The following is an 18,696-nucleotide window of genomic DNA, read 5'->3' as shown; positions in this document are numbered from 1 at the left end:
AAGTTTTAGAGTTTGAATATTTCTCTAACTTGTCCCTGTTGTTTTCGTTCCTTATAATAATCTGTTTATTTGATGAGTAATAGAAACCTTCCTGTAAGCTTAAATTTTATTCAGATCCCCTAATCTATGTGTTGTATTGTATAACACAAGCCCTATGGGTATATCCATTACCATTGTATCACTTAATTTCACCTTTCCCACCATAAATTTAAATCCTGATGAGGAAATGTTTTATTTTCCTTATATTATTATCACCCACAAATAAATGATTATCATTTATGTGGAATTTAACCTGCTGGGTTAGTATAGTGGTTAAGCTCGTCATTGCAAAATCAGCTAATTTTTGATTTTGATAGTTTTAAGGTTTGAGTCCTTGTAAAGGCAATTGCTTTTATATGGATTTGAATGTAAGAATTGGATACTGGTGATCTATGGTGGTTGGGTTTCAATTAACCACCTGTCTCAGGAGTGGTTGATCTAGTCTGTTCCAGACTGCATGTTTACCAGTACATTTACACTTACACTGCACTACATCTGCAACTGTGTCAGACCTGACAAACCGACAGTGATAATTGCATTTGCGTATACACACACCCAGACCTGGCAGTAGCTGGAAAACTGGTTGGAGAAAACAAACAAATATATCTGGGATTTATGCTAATGTTATATTTATAATACATATGTATATTAATGCATGAGACAATTCTTTCAAACAATTATATAGTTAATAAAATGTTTATAACTGCGAATTAAATAAAAAAACATACACAAAAGAGTACAAACATTAATGATTTATTTTCATTTAAGTGTAATTAAAAAAATATTGAGAATTCTGTTTTGCATAACTTTGTTCTTGCTTCATTCATAATGTTTTTTAAAAGAGATTTTATCCCTAAAAGCTGTTGTCTTACATTAATATTACTCATTTAAAATTTCTATTATTCACTTAAAATATATTTATTACTTTTATTTAAGAACAAGCATCTTTATAATTATTACCTAGCTGTACAAGTTAATGTATACACTCATGATATTGTACATCTTACCTTTTAACATAATGCACTTACTTTCTTGGCATCAAGCAATATAACTGAAGTCTAGCACATTCTCTTCACTCTGCATGATTTAACAATTTATTGCCTTAAAAGTGGTTCCTATATCCCAAATTATACAAAACATTAGAGGAGGTTTTTTATTTAGAGCAATCATCCAAAACATATTTTACTAATAATCTTACTGTGTTTTACTATGTGTGGGTTCAACCTGTCTACTTATCATGAAACTAGATGCTATGTTACAAAGAACAGTTTAACTCTTATTTAACAACTATTTGCTACTTTTACTTAAGTACAAAATAGGTATTTTATTGTTAATTTTGTTTTTTTATATTTTGTATGAAGTTTTGCATGTATGTGATGTTACTTCATATGGTAATATATGCTTTTATTCAAATCTTATAATTCTTCTTGTAAATTTTGCATACCAGTTTGTTTAGACTACTTGTACTATTACATTGCCCTTGCAGAAAAGTTTTCATTATTGTTCTCTTGTAACTACATCAAGCTATATCCTTAGTCCAACCAATTGACCTTTTCACTTCTGCACATTCTATTAATAATTTTTTTCACTTTAATATAAAACCTCTGTCTTCATTTTTTTTTCTTCTCATTGTTTCAATATATTTTTCTACCTGAAATATCCTTTCAGGCTTTATTACCTTTTTTTTGAAAATAATTTTTACAATAACAAAGTTATGTTGTTATGGTCTGTTCAGACTAACTTCATATTATTTCGATTTAGTGTGTCTTTAACTCATGTCATTTTTCTTGGTTTTCTTTAGTTTCATAAACTTCAAGTTATATAGTTCATCATAGTATAAATGGCCAGTAATAAAAATCTGCTTCTTTAGGATATATTTTATAATCCATAATACCTCTACTTTCGAAATCTTTCCTAACCATTATTTCTATTCTTTCATTACTGTTTTACAGACTAAAATAAAATTTTTCTAGTTTATACTTTGTAGAAAATCCAGAAAGTATTCTTGTTTTTTCCTTTGAGATTTTTTAAAATTTAAATGAAGGGCATGAAATATCACAAGTATGTTCCACTAATTTTTGCTGTCCATAACTCAAAACCTAGCAATATTTAGTTTTTGAGATAAAGGTCATACCAATCATCAATAGACTACCCTTAAGATAGATCTTTTAAATAATTTACTTTATTAAATAACATATTTAGCTCACTAGCATTTTTGAAAGGAATTTGGAATTTAAAATATAAACTAATTACATTTATTTCAAATAAAAGAGAAATCAGGTTAAAAAATAAATATTTATTTATATATTTAATTACATTCATGAACAACTTAATAACATGTTCATAATAATATCATCCCTGCTGATGGCTATATCAACCCCTACATTATAAATATAGGAATTTATCACAGACACGTTTCTTTATTTAATTAAGGGAATTAAAACTAAGTATATTCACAGCTAATGAGGAAACAGACGTGATGGGCCATATATATAAATGGAATTTTAGTTTTTCGCACTCATATCCAGCATTTCAAAAACAAACCAGGAACCAGTGTGTACAAATTTCTCAGTTAGTTGCCATAATGAGAAATGAAGTTTTTCACTATAGAACAAAAGTATTAATTTACAAAATTATGTGTTTACAAGAAAAAGAGATTCATTAAATATTACTTACTTAAATTACTTATGTAACAGAATTTATTACATCAAATAGTAGTTACTCCAATGAAGAGATGTTTTTTGAAATTATATATTTTAATAATTGTACCTATAAATAATGTATATAATAAGAATAGAACGCACACATATCTGACCATTACTTTATAATTCATAAACATATCAATTTTATTTCATTAAACAGGACTTCATTTTGCTGAACTCCTCATGTAAAAAAAAAATAATTTCTATTAGGATAAAAAACTTGTATACCAGTTATTATCAGTTGTGTATGTTATGTTATTCCAGACAAAATGTGTTGGACACTGATGTTCCCCGTTGTCAAATTTAAAATATTGACTTAATTCAATAGCTAATTTTGACTGAACTAAACCTACTGGATGAATTTTTTCTGGAGCAGGATGATAAACACGGCCCGTTTTAGGTACCATACATAATTTATCAGGTAGAAATTCAACACTTAAAGCATCACCAGCATAACCATAATTCAATAAGTCTTTTCCCTCTGGATTCTTCACTAACTGTGTAAAAACAATAGGCTGGTCATCACATCTTACATAATTCCTTTCACGTCCACACAATGAGACATATGGAAATTCCGCTTCATAACGTCCAGTGTCATTTGGTTTTATTCTCTTAAAGAAGAATGTTAAGAATTTCTTTTCTGTAAATAAAAAAAAAAAGGATAATTTATTTTAGTCCATTAAGAATACATGTAATAACCTAAAGTACATTTAAAATATAAATGTACTTTCATTTTATTTGTTTTGTAAGTAGATATTATTTTCATTTATCAGGTTAAACATCTTATTCTATGAAGCTTCATTCTACTCTATGAAGGACTTATGTTTGTAACCAGGATTTAGAGTTAGATCTTGTAGGACCTACACATCACCATTACAGTGTTCTTCTACCTTTAGAACTGGTTGTCAAGATAAACTATTAAATTGCAGTTGGGTTTACAGTTTGTTGTAAGGTTACATAATCTCAAAAAAAAAAATTAGATCATATATTTTTACTTGTAATGAAAAGTTAATTATGACTGCAGTAATAAGATCTTCATATTTGAATTTATAAAAATGAAGGAACTATCATCATTATTTTGTTAATTTTAACAGGCATTATATAAATAGAGGAAACTGCATCAAGAAAAACTTGGAACTGCGCCCTTCCATTTTTAGGATGCTACACCCTGAGACATTCTAGATGTTACCTTAATGTCCCTGAAAATATTAAGGATGCAGTTTACTCCCTACCCAGAACCATTTATCTGTTGTATGCATTTTTATAGTAAAAAAAATTAAACGTTAATTTATTATAAAACTTGCTGAATTTTTTTGCAATTATAATTGTAAAAACAGATTGATTAGTTTATAATTACAAAAAAAATTGGTTTTATAAAGTCATTATAGTTAACATTAACTAGTTATAATTTACAACCCATTGAAGATATAAATACTTATATTGTAAATATATCAGTATGGTACATTGAGCTGATCAAGTTAATGAGCTTAAAAATAGTAAATATTTACTAAAACACTGATAATACTACGCTAAAATGAAAATAGTGAAATGTGGTTTGGACATTTGTAAAAATTGGTCATTTTTAAAAAATTATAAAAAGGGTACTACCTGAAAGTTCATGAAATTTGAATATGGTGAATGAGCAAGTTGAATTACTATTGTGGAAGCAAGCTGCACTTCTTAGTAGTCAGTAAGCCAAATGGAATCAAGAGTAGATCTCTGGTGAAGAATTTCTTTAAAATTATTTATTTTAAACAATAATGAATTTCCATCACATTCTACTTCAAACTCAGCTAGATGTTCAAGAATGTTTGGTGAATATGCTTTAGACAAAATAAAAGCATACAGTTGGTACAAGCATTTTAAAAAAGAGCAGCAGTTGGTCACGATGTGTTGATCAGTCAACCTTCAACTGAAAACATACCTAAAAATGAAGCTGAATTGTAAAAATTACATGATATTTGGTCTTGCTCTTTTTGATTGATTGGGACAGAAATTCACATTTATGAGATTGTAGGTTTACTGTATGATGTTCTTAGTGAATTCTGTCACAGAAGCTCAACATGCAACAAGTCACCACAAAATTTGTTCCAAGCCTGAAACAACTACCAATGAAAGATCTAATTTACCTAAAAACTAATCAGAACGTTTCCAACATCATACTGTGATAAAGTATTGGTGTATGGCTACAAACTGAAATGAAGCAGCAGTTGTTATGTGGAAGTGAATAATGTTGTTATGGTCAACGAAAGCAAGGGGATTCAAATCAACATCAAGTTCAGTCCATAAAAAGGCTTTTTGTTTGAAGACTTTTGCAATATTAGAATACTGAATGGCTTCCCACTTTAAATATGGCAGAACTTTTTGAATCAGTTCTTAAGAATGAGGTTGAACTAAGAACATAGTTAAAACTTTCTTACACACCTGGAACAGATATAGAAATGTGAAATTTTGTTTCTTCACTGGTTATTGGTCAAATAAACTAACTGCAGTATTCTGGCAGAATGAATTCACAATTGTACATATAAATAATAATAAATGAACCACAAAGTATAGTAGTAAATGAATACAAATCACAAACTGAAAAACAATTTCCAATCATTAGATTATCTTGTCTTGAGTTTTTTTATTCAAATTTACACATACATAGCTGAGTATTAGTGCAGTAAGAATTTCTGCATCTGAATATAATTTTTCTTTTAATAATTTAATATTATTACTGAAATAAAAATCATGGAATGGGTATGCAAATTGAAATTAAAACTTAACACTGATATAAATAAGTCAATGAATTCTATCCCTTAAAATTATATTTGTTGGTAGGTATGTTATGTATTGGTAGTAATGAGTTTTGTATTACTGACACTGGTAATTAATTAAATATGTTTAAATTTGTTGAACAATTATAATATGTATAAAACATCAACTATTAACTGTACTGCCATTTTGGATAAGGTCAAATAAAGAATATCTAGAAGAAATATATGTATGTTGAATATTTGAAATGGTTATCATTTTAAATGTTTAAATAAATATATTTTGAGGCTTTGTAGATCAGTCAAGATAAAACCTGATATCACCCAATTGCTCATTTGTTAGTTAAAAAAAAGCAAAAGAAAAAAATATAAGGTTAAAATTTAAGAATGGTTTGGCACCTAATTAATATTATTAATCTTAATTTATTGTCATTACCTTTGAAACATGAAGTAAAATTTTTCATCTTTGCATCATCCAGAAATAACTGCAACAAAACATCTTATTTTAATTGAAAACAGAACTCTTGTCATAATTTTGTGATTTATTTTGTGTTTTTCTCATTACAAAGAAAGTACAATAGAACCTTGATGATTTACATTATTTATTCACTTTCAAGATAGCTATGAAATGATTTTTAAAAATTATATAATTAGTTGTATCAAGGTACAAGTAATATTTGATCAACCCCATCTAATTTTTGTTCTCAAATATTTTTCATCTTTTATTTTTTTTCATTTCCTTTTTTTGTTGTTTACCCTCCAGGAATCACTGTCAGGTATTACTCTAGAGGATGAATGAGTATGATGTGTATAAGTGTAAGTGAAGTGTAGTCTTGTACAGTCTCAGGTCGACCATTTCTGAGATGTGTGGTTAATTGAAACCCAATCACCAAAGAACACTGGTATCCACAATCTAGTATTCAAATCCATATAAAAGTAACTGCCTTTTTTAAGATTTGAACATTGGAACTCTCGATTTCGAAATCAGCTGATTTGCGTTCACCACTAGAACAACCTGGAGGGTTTTTCACTGCCTAGTCTTCTATTTCATCCCAACCCAACATCTTGTTTAAATCAGCCACCAATATTGACTATTTTTCCTTAACTTTGTTACTTGTTTCATGTCATAATGTAATAATTTAATTGTGCAAACCTAACTAAGAGTGCACTTATAATGATTGTTCATATTCAGCTTATAAAATGTGACCTAATAAATTACATTTCTGATGTACAGTTTTAATTTTCATAAAATTGTGCTTTGCTTAATTAACTCATAAGTGTATATGGTAAACAAGAGAAGAGAATGTACACAAGGTTAGGTTAGGTTAGGTAATAAAGTCTGTAAAGTGTTTTAGAAAGACAAACAAATTATACTTTTATCCGTATGATGTATATAATTTTTTAGTTTTCAGTATGTATGTAATTATTTTTATCAATATAACATATATTTATATATATATATATATATATATATATATATATATATATATATATATATATATATATATATATATGTATGTGTGCAAAATATTTCTGATTAAGAAAATATAAGCTGTATTTATTTTTTTCTAATAACTATCTGTAAGACCAACAGACATTTAGATTCTTTCCTGATATTAAAAACCCGTATTATAAAAAAGTTTTTTATTACCTTTTGGCTTTTCAGTAAATAAAATTATCAGAAATGATTTCTATTTGGTAAAGTAAAGAATAAAAATATTCTTCAAGAAGAGGCAGACCAAAGATTAATTATAATTTTTTATTGTACTGGTCAACATTTAAATATATATATTTAATAATAATATGTTAATGCATAAAAAAATAAAAATGTTATAAACTAAATAAGTACAAGATATCTAAAAAAAAGCAGAGACTCTTTTCTAAATAAGCAAATACATATTTATTTTGTTATAAAACCACTCTCACACTCCCTTTTATTTATATCATTTTTAACTGCACATTTATTTTCTACTGTTTATCACCCTACCTACATAACCACAAATATTTATAAATTCATACAGGCTAACTACATTTATGTGATATGGAGATATTCTTGTATACATAGTAGACATTTATATTTTTCAATTGGCATTTAATTCATACTGTACAAATTTATGTCAAGTGAAAGAATTTTTTTGTAAGAGAATATCTAAGTTCTAACAATGCTTGGTGCTATACTTGTTTTATTTATGAGGTTTTGATAATTTAAAGAAGAAATGGGCAAATATGAATATATAAAAAATATCAAAATAAATAAACCAACTAATTTTAAAATGTATCCAGTTAAGTAATGACAAAAAAACTCATAACTTGCTACACTCCTCTACAGCCAATAAAATTTCTAATGTTTGTGATTATAGTATTGTTTCAAGCATAGCAAGAAGAAAGTTTCATCTATTTTACATAATCATGTAATAGCAGTGAGTGTATTTAACTATTTTTCAAGACAATATACAGTGTTATTCAGGCATTTATTGAAGTAAGACAAGAGCTTTTTTATACTGTGAAACAGCAACTTATGTTGTTAGCCTTGTGATAATTAAAACTTCATTTTTCAGTCTGCCATATCCAAAAAGTTGATTACTAAGGACCTTAAGGTATAAGTTACTAGATGGAAAGTCAGGACTATAGAGATGTTGATCATATATTTTTCATCCAAATGGAGTTTTTACATTTCAAAATGAAAAATCACCAATTAAACTGAAGCTTATATGCGAGGTATGATAAGTAATGTTTGCAGTTTATAAAAAGCCTCTCCATGATTCGACTAAGCCATTATCTCAACAAAGAGGTAAACTTGATAGCTACAACCACACAATAAAAAAGAAAGACAAAAAGCAACATCCCACCCCTTTTGTTCTAGATGGCTAATCAATCGTTTTTCAGTATTTAAAAAAAATAGTTAAATTTATTACCAGGCCTTGAGACAAGGACTCTGCTAGAAGAATGTCAAATCTCTTTTGAAATGTAGTACCCAGAAATCTTTCTTCTTGAAACTGTGTACTTAAATTGTTTTGCTCCTCATGAGGTAATGTTTTCACTACAAGTATTATTATTCAATGATTCAACATTGAAAATTCATTTGTAAAAAAAAATAATGTTTAAACAGTGTCTTATGATAAAATAAATGTTTTTAGGATATGTTCTACTGGTGAAAGTAAAGATAAATATTTATATAAACATACAAGCTCTGGAAATGCTTTGTTTTTGGGTTATAGCTTGTGAAAAATTTCACCTTGATATTTGCTTCAGTGATAAAATGTGACAAATTTTGTAGCAAAATTGGTAGATATTTATAGAAATCAATTTACTGAAACCATTTAAAACTTAAAAATATAAACAATTAAATATTCAAAAAAATAAATTTTAATTTCTAGTTCTTTTAAATTTATATTAACATTAGTTTGAACAATGGCTAGGTGTCCGGTTAATAAGCCTTAGTGACTCATGGTAACTAGAAAAAAAAAATCAGATGAAAATAATAATATTAAACAAATTACATGATAAAAAATAGTTCATAAGTCAGTACATTATGTTATTTGAGAAAGACAGCAAACCCACTTACAAAGAAAACAGCTACTCTGAAGGTCACCATATCAAAACATATGTAAATTTGTGATCCAAAATAAAAACTGTTCATAAATATAGTAAAAGTACATACATTAAATGAAAACACAATAATTAAACTTATCCCATTGTTTAAATAATTTTCTGTATACTATTACTTCTCATAAATAATATATAATTAAAATCTTTCATTAAGTATGTAATAAACTGATTCTGCTCTAATGGCTTAAGCACTAAGCATACATACATCTCACCTAAAACAGAACATTACCTACAAAATAAAATACATCATCTTTTTCACCATTAGACAAACTAAAAAGAGAGTTTCATCTTTATATGAATCCCAATTAAGTGGCAACAATGCTACCTTAAATTTAACTAATACAATTTCCTTTATACTTATTATTAATATAACCCTTATCTCCCAAATCTTTTCTTAATCTTAAATATGTAAAATGAAACTGTGCCCTACATATCCTGTCCACTGTTATCTATGACCACCTTTATTTTCTTAAGCATATCAAACTAAGCTATGTTTTCCAATGGTCCCTGCTTTGGGCAATGTCTGTCATTCATACATGTATACAAAAGTTCAATCGCTCCATGCACTAATTTACCTTCTTTTCAATATATATAAGAATTTTTTTTATACTGATAGTTCAGTAATTACAATGGTTTCAGAAGAACATTGAAATTCATACCCAATGTGTCAAAAACTTAATTTTGACATTACTTTTCAAGTAAACTACACAATTAGAAATGCAAAAATAACAATGATGATGTCTGTAACTAAAGTAATGATACTAGTTTTTTTTGGCAGCCAAAGTGGCAACACTGTAAAGTTACTAGTAAACATATGGTTATATGAACAGCTGATTTATATTAGATATTAATATTTTTAGGATAATCTTTAAAAAGGTAATAGATAACTTAAAGCTTTGCATTTGCCTCAACATAACAAACTGACTATACTACCTTTTCTAAAATAAAGTGATCGAATACTGCAAACCTTTTTCACCATATAACTTTTACCATAGTTTTTTTTGCATTAACTTTAAAACAATTTAATTCTTATAATATTGTATTATAATTTGTTGACATATATTCTTAACCTACACTAATTTACTAATTAAACATCATTGTTTAGAAAACACTTCTTATATTTAAAAATTAATGAGGCAATAATTAAATTCTTAAATCAGTAACAGGAACTGTAGCAATTTTGTATTTGATATAAATATGTGGTGAAGTTATCATTTAATTTCATAAAAATTGCTATATTCTATTTATTTACTTAAAAATAAATCTTTGTACTGTATTCATCAATAAAAACATCCGTAGGTAAAATAATCTTTGAAAGTAAGTTGGGTACAAGGTTGGGGAAAATAATTTCTCATTTGTTATAAACGACTATTGTTACGACATAATTTAATGTTGTGTATTACTACAGCATAACAATTAGAAAAATACACAAGTTAAAAATTTGGAGGGCGAAAACTAAAAGTAAACATAACTTTACCATTCCCTGATGATCAATGTAATAAAAATATTCTCGAACTTTTGGCTCAGGAGACTGCCCCTGAACGTACGAAACATATGCGATGTCATTTTTATACGAAATACGCAAAATTCGAGAAACGAAAGGTTTTGTATATTTCCAAGGAATCATTTTAGTGTCTTTCAGTTAGTATTTTAAAACAGATGTGTCTTCTGAGCTACTGTGTTGTTAATAAGATAACCGGAATGTGACAAAAACCAAATAAACAACTAACCTAGAAATTCATCAAAAATTTCGTAAATTTAAAAGTTAACAGGTTGCCCAACCACTTTCTTTTTGAAGTCGACAAAAATCAATACATTAATTGATTTAGCAAGAACAATTAAAAAAAAGATGAACTCAGTTACTCAACCTCCGTAAACACAATTTTCTTATTATTAAATATCTAGTTAAAATATACTCAACTTTGGATAATTACTTTCTTCATTTATATTTATTTTTATTGAAAAATTTATGTAGTTTATAAAATTAATTTTTGCAAACGTAATTAGTTTTTTCTAAAACTACTCCCCCCCCAGAGTGATAATAATCCGCCGCAGTATTTTTCTACAATTAAAATATCTAATAATAATTTCATTTTTATGTCTTCTAAATTTGTATTAATAAGGATTTAAAAATATTTTTGCGTTTAAAATAATATTTTTATATCATTCTGCATATTAAATTCAAAAATAAAAATGAAAAATGAAAGAACCACACAAGTCGCATATGTGTATGTGTGCACGAGCGTGTGTATTCTCACTAGCACTTTCATTGAAAGGTATTATTACAACTTCTTTGGTTTGGCCCTGAAAATATTGTAAAATGGCGACTGTTTGATTTCTTTTGTGTTTGAAGAAGTTGGGTTACTATTGCTGAATAGTGTTTTTTAATTTATATGATTACGAGCAGTTTCTTACTTATTTTTAAGATTATATTCTGAAATTTTATGAAGCCAAGCGAAAGTTTCTTATAGTAAGTTAATTATTTAACTTGGTCTATATGACATACCGCAGTCAAAGATCCACCCTCGGCCTAGGCTACGTTGTTAGTTTTTATTTAAAACCTGCTTTTTTATAGCCTACATGAAGAAGATTACAATACTCTTTTTTGATGTGTACATGTTTATTTTACCATCCCTTAATTTATTCTTTTGGTTTGGTACGTTTTATATTTCTTGCTATGATAAATAAACTTTAGGAATTTGTTGATACATTAGATTATTAATTTTCGTTAATGATTAATTGGTTCGGAGGTACTCTTTACTGTTTAATAAAGTGAAGGTGTTTTAAAATTTTGCCCAGGTTTTGTGGAATTATTGATTTTAAAATACTTGCATATTGTTATGTAAACAAAAGTTCTGTAATTATTATAACTATACATTACATTTATAATATGAAGTGGAAGAAAAGTGCATATTTTCAGTGGAATGATGTGAATAGTTTACATTTTGTAAGATCATTAAGTCTGGTGTTATATAAATATGCAGCAATCTCAATGAATAAATATGTATCTTCAAGCTAGGTAATTCATTATTAATTATTTTTATTGCATTGAAGACTACAGCCTGTTAAAATGGGCTTCTGTGTAAATAGGTTTTCAATTATTACTTTGCTTAAATCTCATATTTTACCTATATTTCATTAATAATCAATGAAATATTGAAGATTTTTGTTTTAATTTATTATTGCTGCCAAGATTTTATGAACTTTTATAGAATTTCTTTTGCACATTAACTGGTAGGATTTATTAGTGTCAGCTTTAAGATTTCTCTAGGTATTTATTGATGTTTTTTGTTATACCTAAAGTATCTTCTACTTGAAAATGCATTTAGTTACTGCAGTGTTTGATAATTTTAGTGTTTGAAGGATGATATTTTAATAAGTGTTACTTCATGTACACTACTAATGTATTCAGTTTATCTATTCTGCTTTTTTATGTTATTACTTTGTTAGATTTTTCAAAATAAAAATGTTGTACCCCTACTGAAAATGCTTTAGATTTTTTTTATTAAAATGTAAGCATCCTTCCCAAACAATATATTTTCAGATGTCATTAGATGAAATTTTTGACATTGAATGGAGTTGTATGATGTAATTAGTAGATTTATGGTTAATGGTAATGCATGAGCAAGTTGAATTAGTGGTGTCTAGTTGATGTTATTGGTTAGTGTCCCACCTTACATGATATCAACATAATATAACCTAATGCTTAATAACCTCGTCTAATTAACCTTAAATATTAAATGCCGGGAGAGTAACATGAAGTATTATGACATAATAGTGAAACAAGAAAATGTAAGTTTTCAAGTAATAATTAAAAATCATGCTATTGTAATAATACAGAAAACATAAAAGAAGATTTAAGATGTTTATTGTTGAAGAAATAATAATTTAAGGTAATATTGTCAGTAAAAATAAGGTTACAAGTATTAGGTTATGTTGATATGTTAGGTGGGGTGCTAACCAACAAGTATATATTGTTTTGTTTCTAGTTTGTATGAATAATTTTTCTTTTTTTTAATAATGAAAAATATATTACAGACTTAAAATAGTGAGTGTATAAAAAATAATTTAAAATTATAATACAGATATCTGTTTTACTATTCATGTATACTTCTACTTTACCTAAATTCTTATTTCGTGCACAGATCATGTAGTTCATGTCTCCTCTTAAGTTCTTTTGGTTTATTAACATTATTTTATACTGGTTATTTATTAGCCACTTTAGTTTCAGCAAATAACTAGTTAAAAAGTATCTCTCTTTGCATTCCACTAGTGCATTGTTTTATTGTGAAATAAATATTTTTGTTAGTACTAGACTTGTCTTACATTCCAAATCTAGATCCGATAAAGTTTTGTATTAAAAGCATTAATATGGGTGTATGTTTTTTATATTTTAATTTTTGTATTCCCTTTACTTTTTTTAAGTTTAAAATCTACTCATTTATACAATTTTCATCCCAGATTGATGTAAATTTTTGTGAAAAGAAGGGGTTAGACCAGAAACAGAATTAATTGACAGTTATATCCTTACTTTATTTTCTTGTGTAATATTTTTTTAACCAGTTGTTGTAGTAGTATCATTATAAGCATTTATTGTGGAAAGTATTAACTTAAAATAAATGAAACTATATATCTTTTTATCAGATGTTTTTCACGTATGAAAATTCCACCATATTGAGTCTCAGAAAAGTTTTCTAATTGACATCTCATGTAAAAATGGTCATTCATGTTATATGAATGTCCCATTTTTATTTATTTTATTAATTTTTTTTTAAATTTCATAAAAACTTGATCTCAAATTTACATAATAAATTTCACAAGAACAACCATTAAACAGACAGAATGTAGATAAAATACATTATTTGATTACATAACTATAGTTTCCCAACCAATTTACCATAGTTTCCTTTGGACCATTTACCAGAATTTGCATGAAGCACATTTTATGTGTCTACATTTCCTTGGCATTTATTTACCTCCTTTCTTGTTCTGTTAAACTTGAGTAAAAATTTATAAGTTCTGTACTCTTCTTCCTATCTCCACCAGTCTTCCCATCTGTTAATGCACAACCCAAATATTGGAATCCTTACTACATCAAGAACCTTGTCTTATAGATTTAGCTTTCCTCTTAGTTTTTGTATTTACTTTTATTCCACTAAAACTTTCAGCCCAAATATCAAACATATTTCTTCCTAGAGTCTTGCGATTTATTCCTTTACATCCATTATGAACAATTGTGAGTGCAGTCCCAATTATGTGTTGCAGTACCTTTGTACCGTAACACGTAAGTTTTTACCCATGATGGAACAGAGGCGGTATATGCATTTGGGTTAAGTGGTTTTGTGTGTGTGTCTGTTACTATTTTCCTCAAAAACTACTGGACTGATTTCGATGTGATTTTTTGCATTACATATGTATTACTTCAGAGCAGGTTTCTTAGGTTACTTTAAGATTATAAGCCTCCAGGGAGTGCTACAGTAGAAATGTTTCTTCAAAATAGCTTTGTGGGTTTTATAAATTTTTTTGATTTTTCACTTGTATCATTGTTATGATATAATTATTAGTTAATTTTATTTTATTTTATAGTGTTAATAGTTTTTAACGTAACATATTCATCTTAAGAATATGTACTAGCCAACTGTGAGTTGTTGGTATTGTAGTGGACTTTAAAGGTTTCTCTTAATATGTATATTATCAGTTCAGAAGAAATGTTTTGAGCCAAAGAAATATTTTGCTTTGTTAGATTAGCATTAGTAGCCAGGTAACAAATGAGTACAGTTCTACTAATTACTATCTTCCATATGTACTGAGTGAGCTGGTCCATTATTGTAATGAAGTGATATTTGTTTTATTTACCTCTCATTAATTCATTTTACCTTAAGTAAGTTTTGATTCATAAACTGAACATCAGTATTATTCTAATTTGTCAATGGTATTTACTTTGGTGTTAAAACTTCTATACGTCAGCTGATAGAATCTTACAATATACAGTGTTTATTAGTATTTTTTCAATTATTTATTAATTCAGTTTCATTTCAGTGGTTATTATGAGATTGTTGTTACCACATAATGTTTTGTGGTGACTAAGCTGTGGATCATGGTGATGGAGGACACCAAAAACCACCTCTCCAGCAATAAAATTAATAAACAGTCTCAGGCATTATCACCAGTAAAATTGCAAAAAGTAAAAGGTATGTTATTTCAGTTGTAATGTATTTTATTTCATTTTATAATTGGGTAGAAATATGTTTACTTTCAGATAAAATACCATTCTTTTTGTTTAAAATCATTTAAAACACAATTTTCAGTTGTTTGTAATAATGATTGTGTTAATGAGAAAAAAATTAACATTTCTATCTATAGACCATGGCTACATAAAAATGGTTGGCAGTGATGTGATGCCACTCATATTATGTTGATGTTGTTTGTACTCAAGGAACAAACTGCTGCTGCAGTTACATAGTCGTAATTATTTCCTATATAGAATTGTAGAAATTTAAACTTAAGTAGTATTACAGTTGCATTCAGTGATCATATTGTGATCATGTATTGTTGAATTTACAAACTTTGAAAGGATTTTGAGAACACCTTTATTTTAATGTTTATATGTTATTTTGTTGGCTGATCTTTATTGTAAGTTTCAGTAATGAATATTTTAATTCTTCAGACAAAGAAATGGTGGTACTTTCTAAATATAACGAGCCTAGTTTTGTTGTTTAATTTATTGAGGTTTATCAAAACAACAGATATGTCAGTTGCAATTTCTTGGAAAACTACATATTTTTATGTAGACTATTTTACTACAACTACTTATTTTTACTTGTAAACATTTAATAAATGATTGAAGTGAAGTAAATTGCAATTTAATAGATTTGTAGGGGGTTTTTTAAGAGTAAAACAATTTCAGAATTGATTTTTCAGTCCTGTCGTATTGAATTTGTATAAGATTGCATCATTAATTTGCCTGAAATGAAATTATAACATTATTTTTTACATATTTTACCTTGAATATATTCAAAAGTTTATTGTTTTTAAATTTGATAAAAGTATATTTTTTGCTTGCTTATGTACTTGTGGTAAACATTTCATAATGGGATTGCAATGGGATCATGTTAAAAAATAATTAGGTACAGCAGAATATTCCAATTGTTCTCCCTATGTGGCAATTGCTAATTGAGATTCAATCAATGAAAACCCTCTACTTCCAGACTGGGTCAATTGATGAGGCAGAAGAGTAGCGTGTCATGATATGCACTCCCTGGTGTCAGCAAAAGAATGTACATGTTTCATCCTGTAGAGACAAGCAAAGTAATATTCAGTTTGGATCATCTCTTTGAACAGAAGGTTCAGTAGTGTACTCCCCAAGAGGATTGATCATATCTATAAAGTGATGCAAAAAAATATTTTTTTTTCAGATTTTTCAGTCACTCTTTATTAACTGAACTTGCCTTTCTCTACAGATTTGTAGGTTTATGACTAATTCATTATAGCCTTGGACCAGAATACAATTATCAGCATGGAACCATCAATTTCTGCAGCTTGAAGTAAAATATACTGTTGCAATCAATGTGGAAAGTCAAGTCATAATTCTTGTAAGAAACACCTGAGAAATGTAAGCAAGAACTTGTAGCAAACATTTACTTTTCTTAAACAAGGCTATTAAATTTGTGTACTTTCTGCAAACAGTTAGAAGCATCTGCTAAACATGATGCTGAAGAATTTCAACAATTAGATCCTTTGTGTTCCCCAGAAAAAGATGAAGATGTAAAAACTCTGAACAAAAGTTTGATTGTTTTAAATGAATTACCTATTCAGAAAAACCAACTATGTGAGAGAAAATACCCTCAGGAAAAGCTAAGAAAACAGCAATGTGTTCAAAAACAAAATATTGAATATGGATTTAGATTCTGAACAAGATTCTATTCCTCTGTCCTCTGAACTGTGAAATTATCAACTAATTGAAGCAAAAATTTAATACTACAGGTAAGAGCATCAGGATGCAAATATTGAAAACGCACCCTAAAAGCTGACTTAAAAGACATTCAGGAGGAATTTGGGGTATCAGACTATACTGTAAGGAAAGTTAAAAGCTTGGTTAAAGAAAAAGGTGTCATCTCATGTCCTGATCCTAAATCTGGTAGAACTTTAGATTTTGAAACAGTAGAAAAAGTAACTGATCTATCTATATGAGAATGAGGAAATAAGTCGAATGATGCCCGAAAAAAAAAATTTATTTCTCTTAAGATAAGTGGAAGACGAGAACATGTTCACAAAAAAATTAATTCTGTGTAATCTCTGTGAAGTTTTTGCATTGTTTAAACAGAGGTATTGATTGCTGAAAATAGGATTTTCAAAGTTCTGTGAACTCAGGGCTAAGTACTGTGTTCTTGCAGGTGCAAGTGGAACCCACATGTTTGTGTATGTACAACGCACCAAAATGCAAAACTTATGGTTATGCATTGAAAGAACTGATAGAAATGTGATAGACCAATTAAGTCTCATAAAGATATTATGATGTATGTAGTGTGTGCTAATCCAACTGAAGCTTGCTACTTTGGAAATTGCAAAAACCTGGGTTTGAAGAAGTCAAGGGTATGATTGAGGAAGCTTTTGAGCTCAACTACATTGAAAACATCACCTACAAACAGTGGGTACAAGTTGAAAAAAAAATCTCCTGAGACATTAGTCAAACCTACTGAAGAATTCATCTGTATCTTTTTGAAAAACTTACAAACTTCTTCAACGCTCATTTCTTGCTAGTCAACAGTCCAGTTACCTCATCCATCTGAAGCAATCTCTGAAAGAAGATGAATATCTTGTAATCTTTGACTTCGCTGAGAACTATTCACTATTCACTCATTTTCCAGGATGCAGTTAAGGTTTTCCACCATTGGAACAATGCACAGGCAACAGTTCACCCCTTCACAATCTATTTCTAAGATTGAACAACAAAAACATTGATGTATACATCTCTTTTCATAATTTTTGACTGTCACATGACACAATAGCAGTGCATGTTTTTCGGAAATATTTATTTGGTTTTATTCAGTCTCATTTTACTACAAAACCAAGCCTGATCTATTACTACAGTGGTGGTGATGCCTTTCAGTACAAAACCATATTCAATTTTCTCAACCTCTGTTACTATGAGTCAGACTATGGGATCAAAGTAGAATGGCAAATGATCATGACTCCACGACAGTTGTATGACTGGGCAAATAGACACATTGGATCGATACATTTCCATTGCAGTATAATTGAACAGCATAAAGGAGAAGAAGAAGCTTTGAACAGTACGACAATGATAGCAAGAACTACACCAGGTACTCAGAAACCACTCTTTTGTTCCACTGAACAAGAACCAGATGCAAGTGAGGGCGTTAACATTTTCTAACAACTCAACAGTAGCAAGCACAACAAATATTGAGGATGATCTTGAATTCACAGAAATGATTGGATTCTTGATCTGCAGATATAATGGATATTTGTGATTAGGGTGTATTCTAGACTAAAATGAGGAAAATCAAACAGTGAAGATGAAGTTCTTATATCCACATGGACCTTAACCTTCCTTTCACTACCCAGACTTT

The 18,696-nt window shown here is 28.2% G+C and overlaps 2 protein-coding genes across 3 annotated transcripts in view; one reads left to right on the top strand and one right to left on the bottom strand.

Moving 5' to 3' along the window:
* Positions 1–2,320: 2,320 nt before the first annotated feature.
* On the bottom strand, positions 2,321–10,860 carry LOC142319558 (UPF0598 protein CG30010). Its single transcript, XM_075356959.1, has 3 exons — positions 10,584–10,860; positions 5,934–5,982; positions 2,321–3,381 (listed from the first exon to the last, which is right to left on the bottom strand). The coding sequence occupies exons 1-3, from the start codon at positions 10,731–10,733 to the stop codon at positions 2,948–2,950; spliced, it is 633 nt and encodes a 210-aa protein (XP_075213074.1). The 5' UTR covers positions 10,734–10,860; the 3' UTR covers positions 2,321–2,947.
* Positions 10,861–11,417: 557 nt separating this feature from the next.
* Asx (transcriptional regulator additional sex combs) overlaps positions 11,418–18,696 on the top strand; it is a 75,195-nt gene continuing 67,916 nt past the window's right edge. Inside the window, exons 1-2 of one of the 2 annotated variants that reach the window (XM_075356956.1) lie at positions 11,418–11,576; positions 15,146–15,297. In XM_075356956.1, coding sequence (XP_075213071.1) covers positions 15,204–15,297 — 94 coding nt within the window. In that variant the 5' untranslated portion in view covers positions 11,418–11,576; positions 15,146–15,203. Of the gene's footprint in view, positions 12,126–15,145; positions 15,298–18,696 lie in introns of both variants that reach the window. The other variant, XM_075356957.1, reaches the window with a different exon arrangement.

The sequence above is a fragment of the Lycorma delicatula genome, chromosome 2 (assembly GCF_047948215.1).
Source record: "Lycorma delicatula isolate Av1 chromosome 2, ASM4794821v1, whole genome shotgun sequence".
In the NCBI taxonomy this organism is placed as follows: Eukaryota; Metazoa; Arthropoda; class Insecta; order Hemiptera; family Fulgoridae; genus Lycorma; species Lycorma delicatula.
The sequence above is the reverse complement of the archived record's forward strand: the minus strand, read 5'-3'. Positions and strand labels throughout refer to the sequence as shown.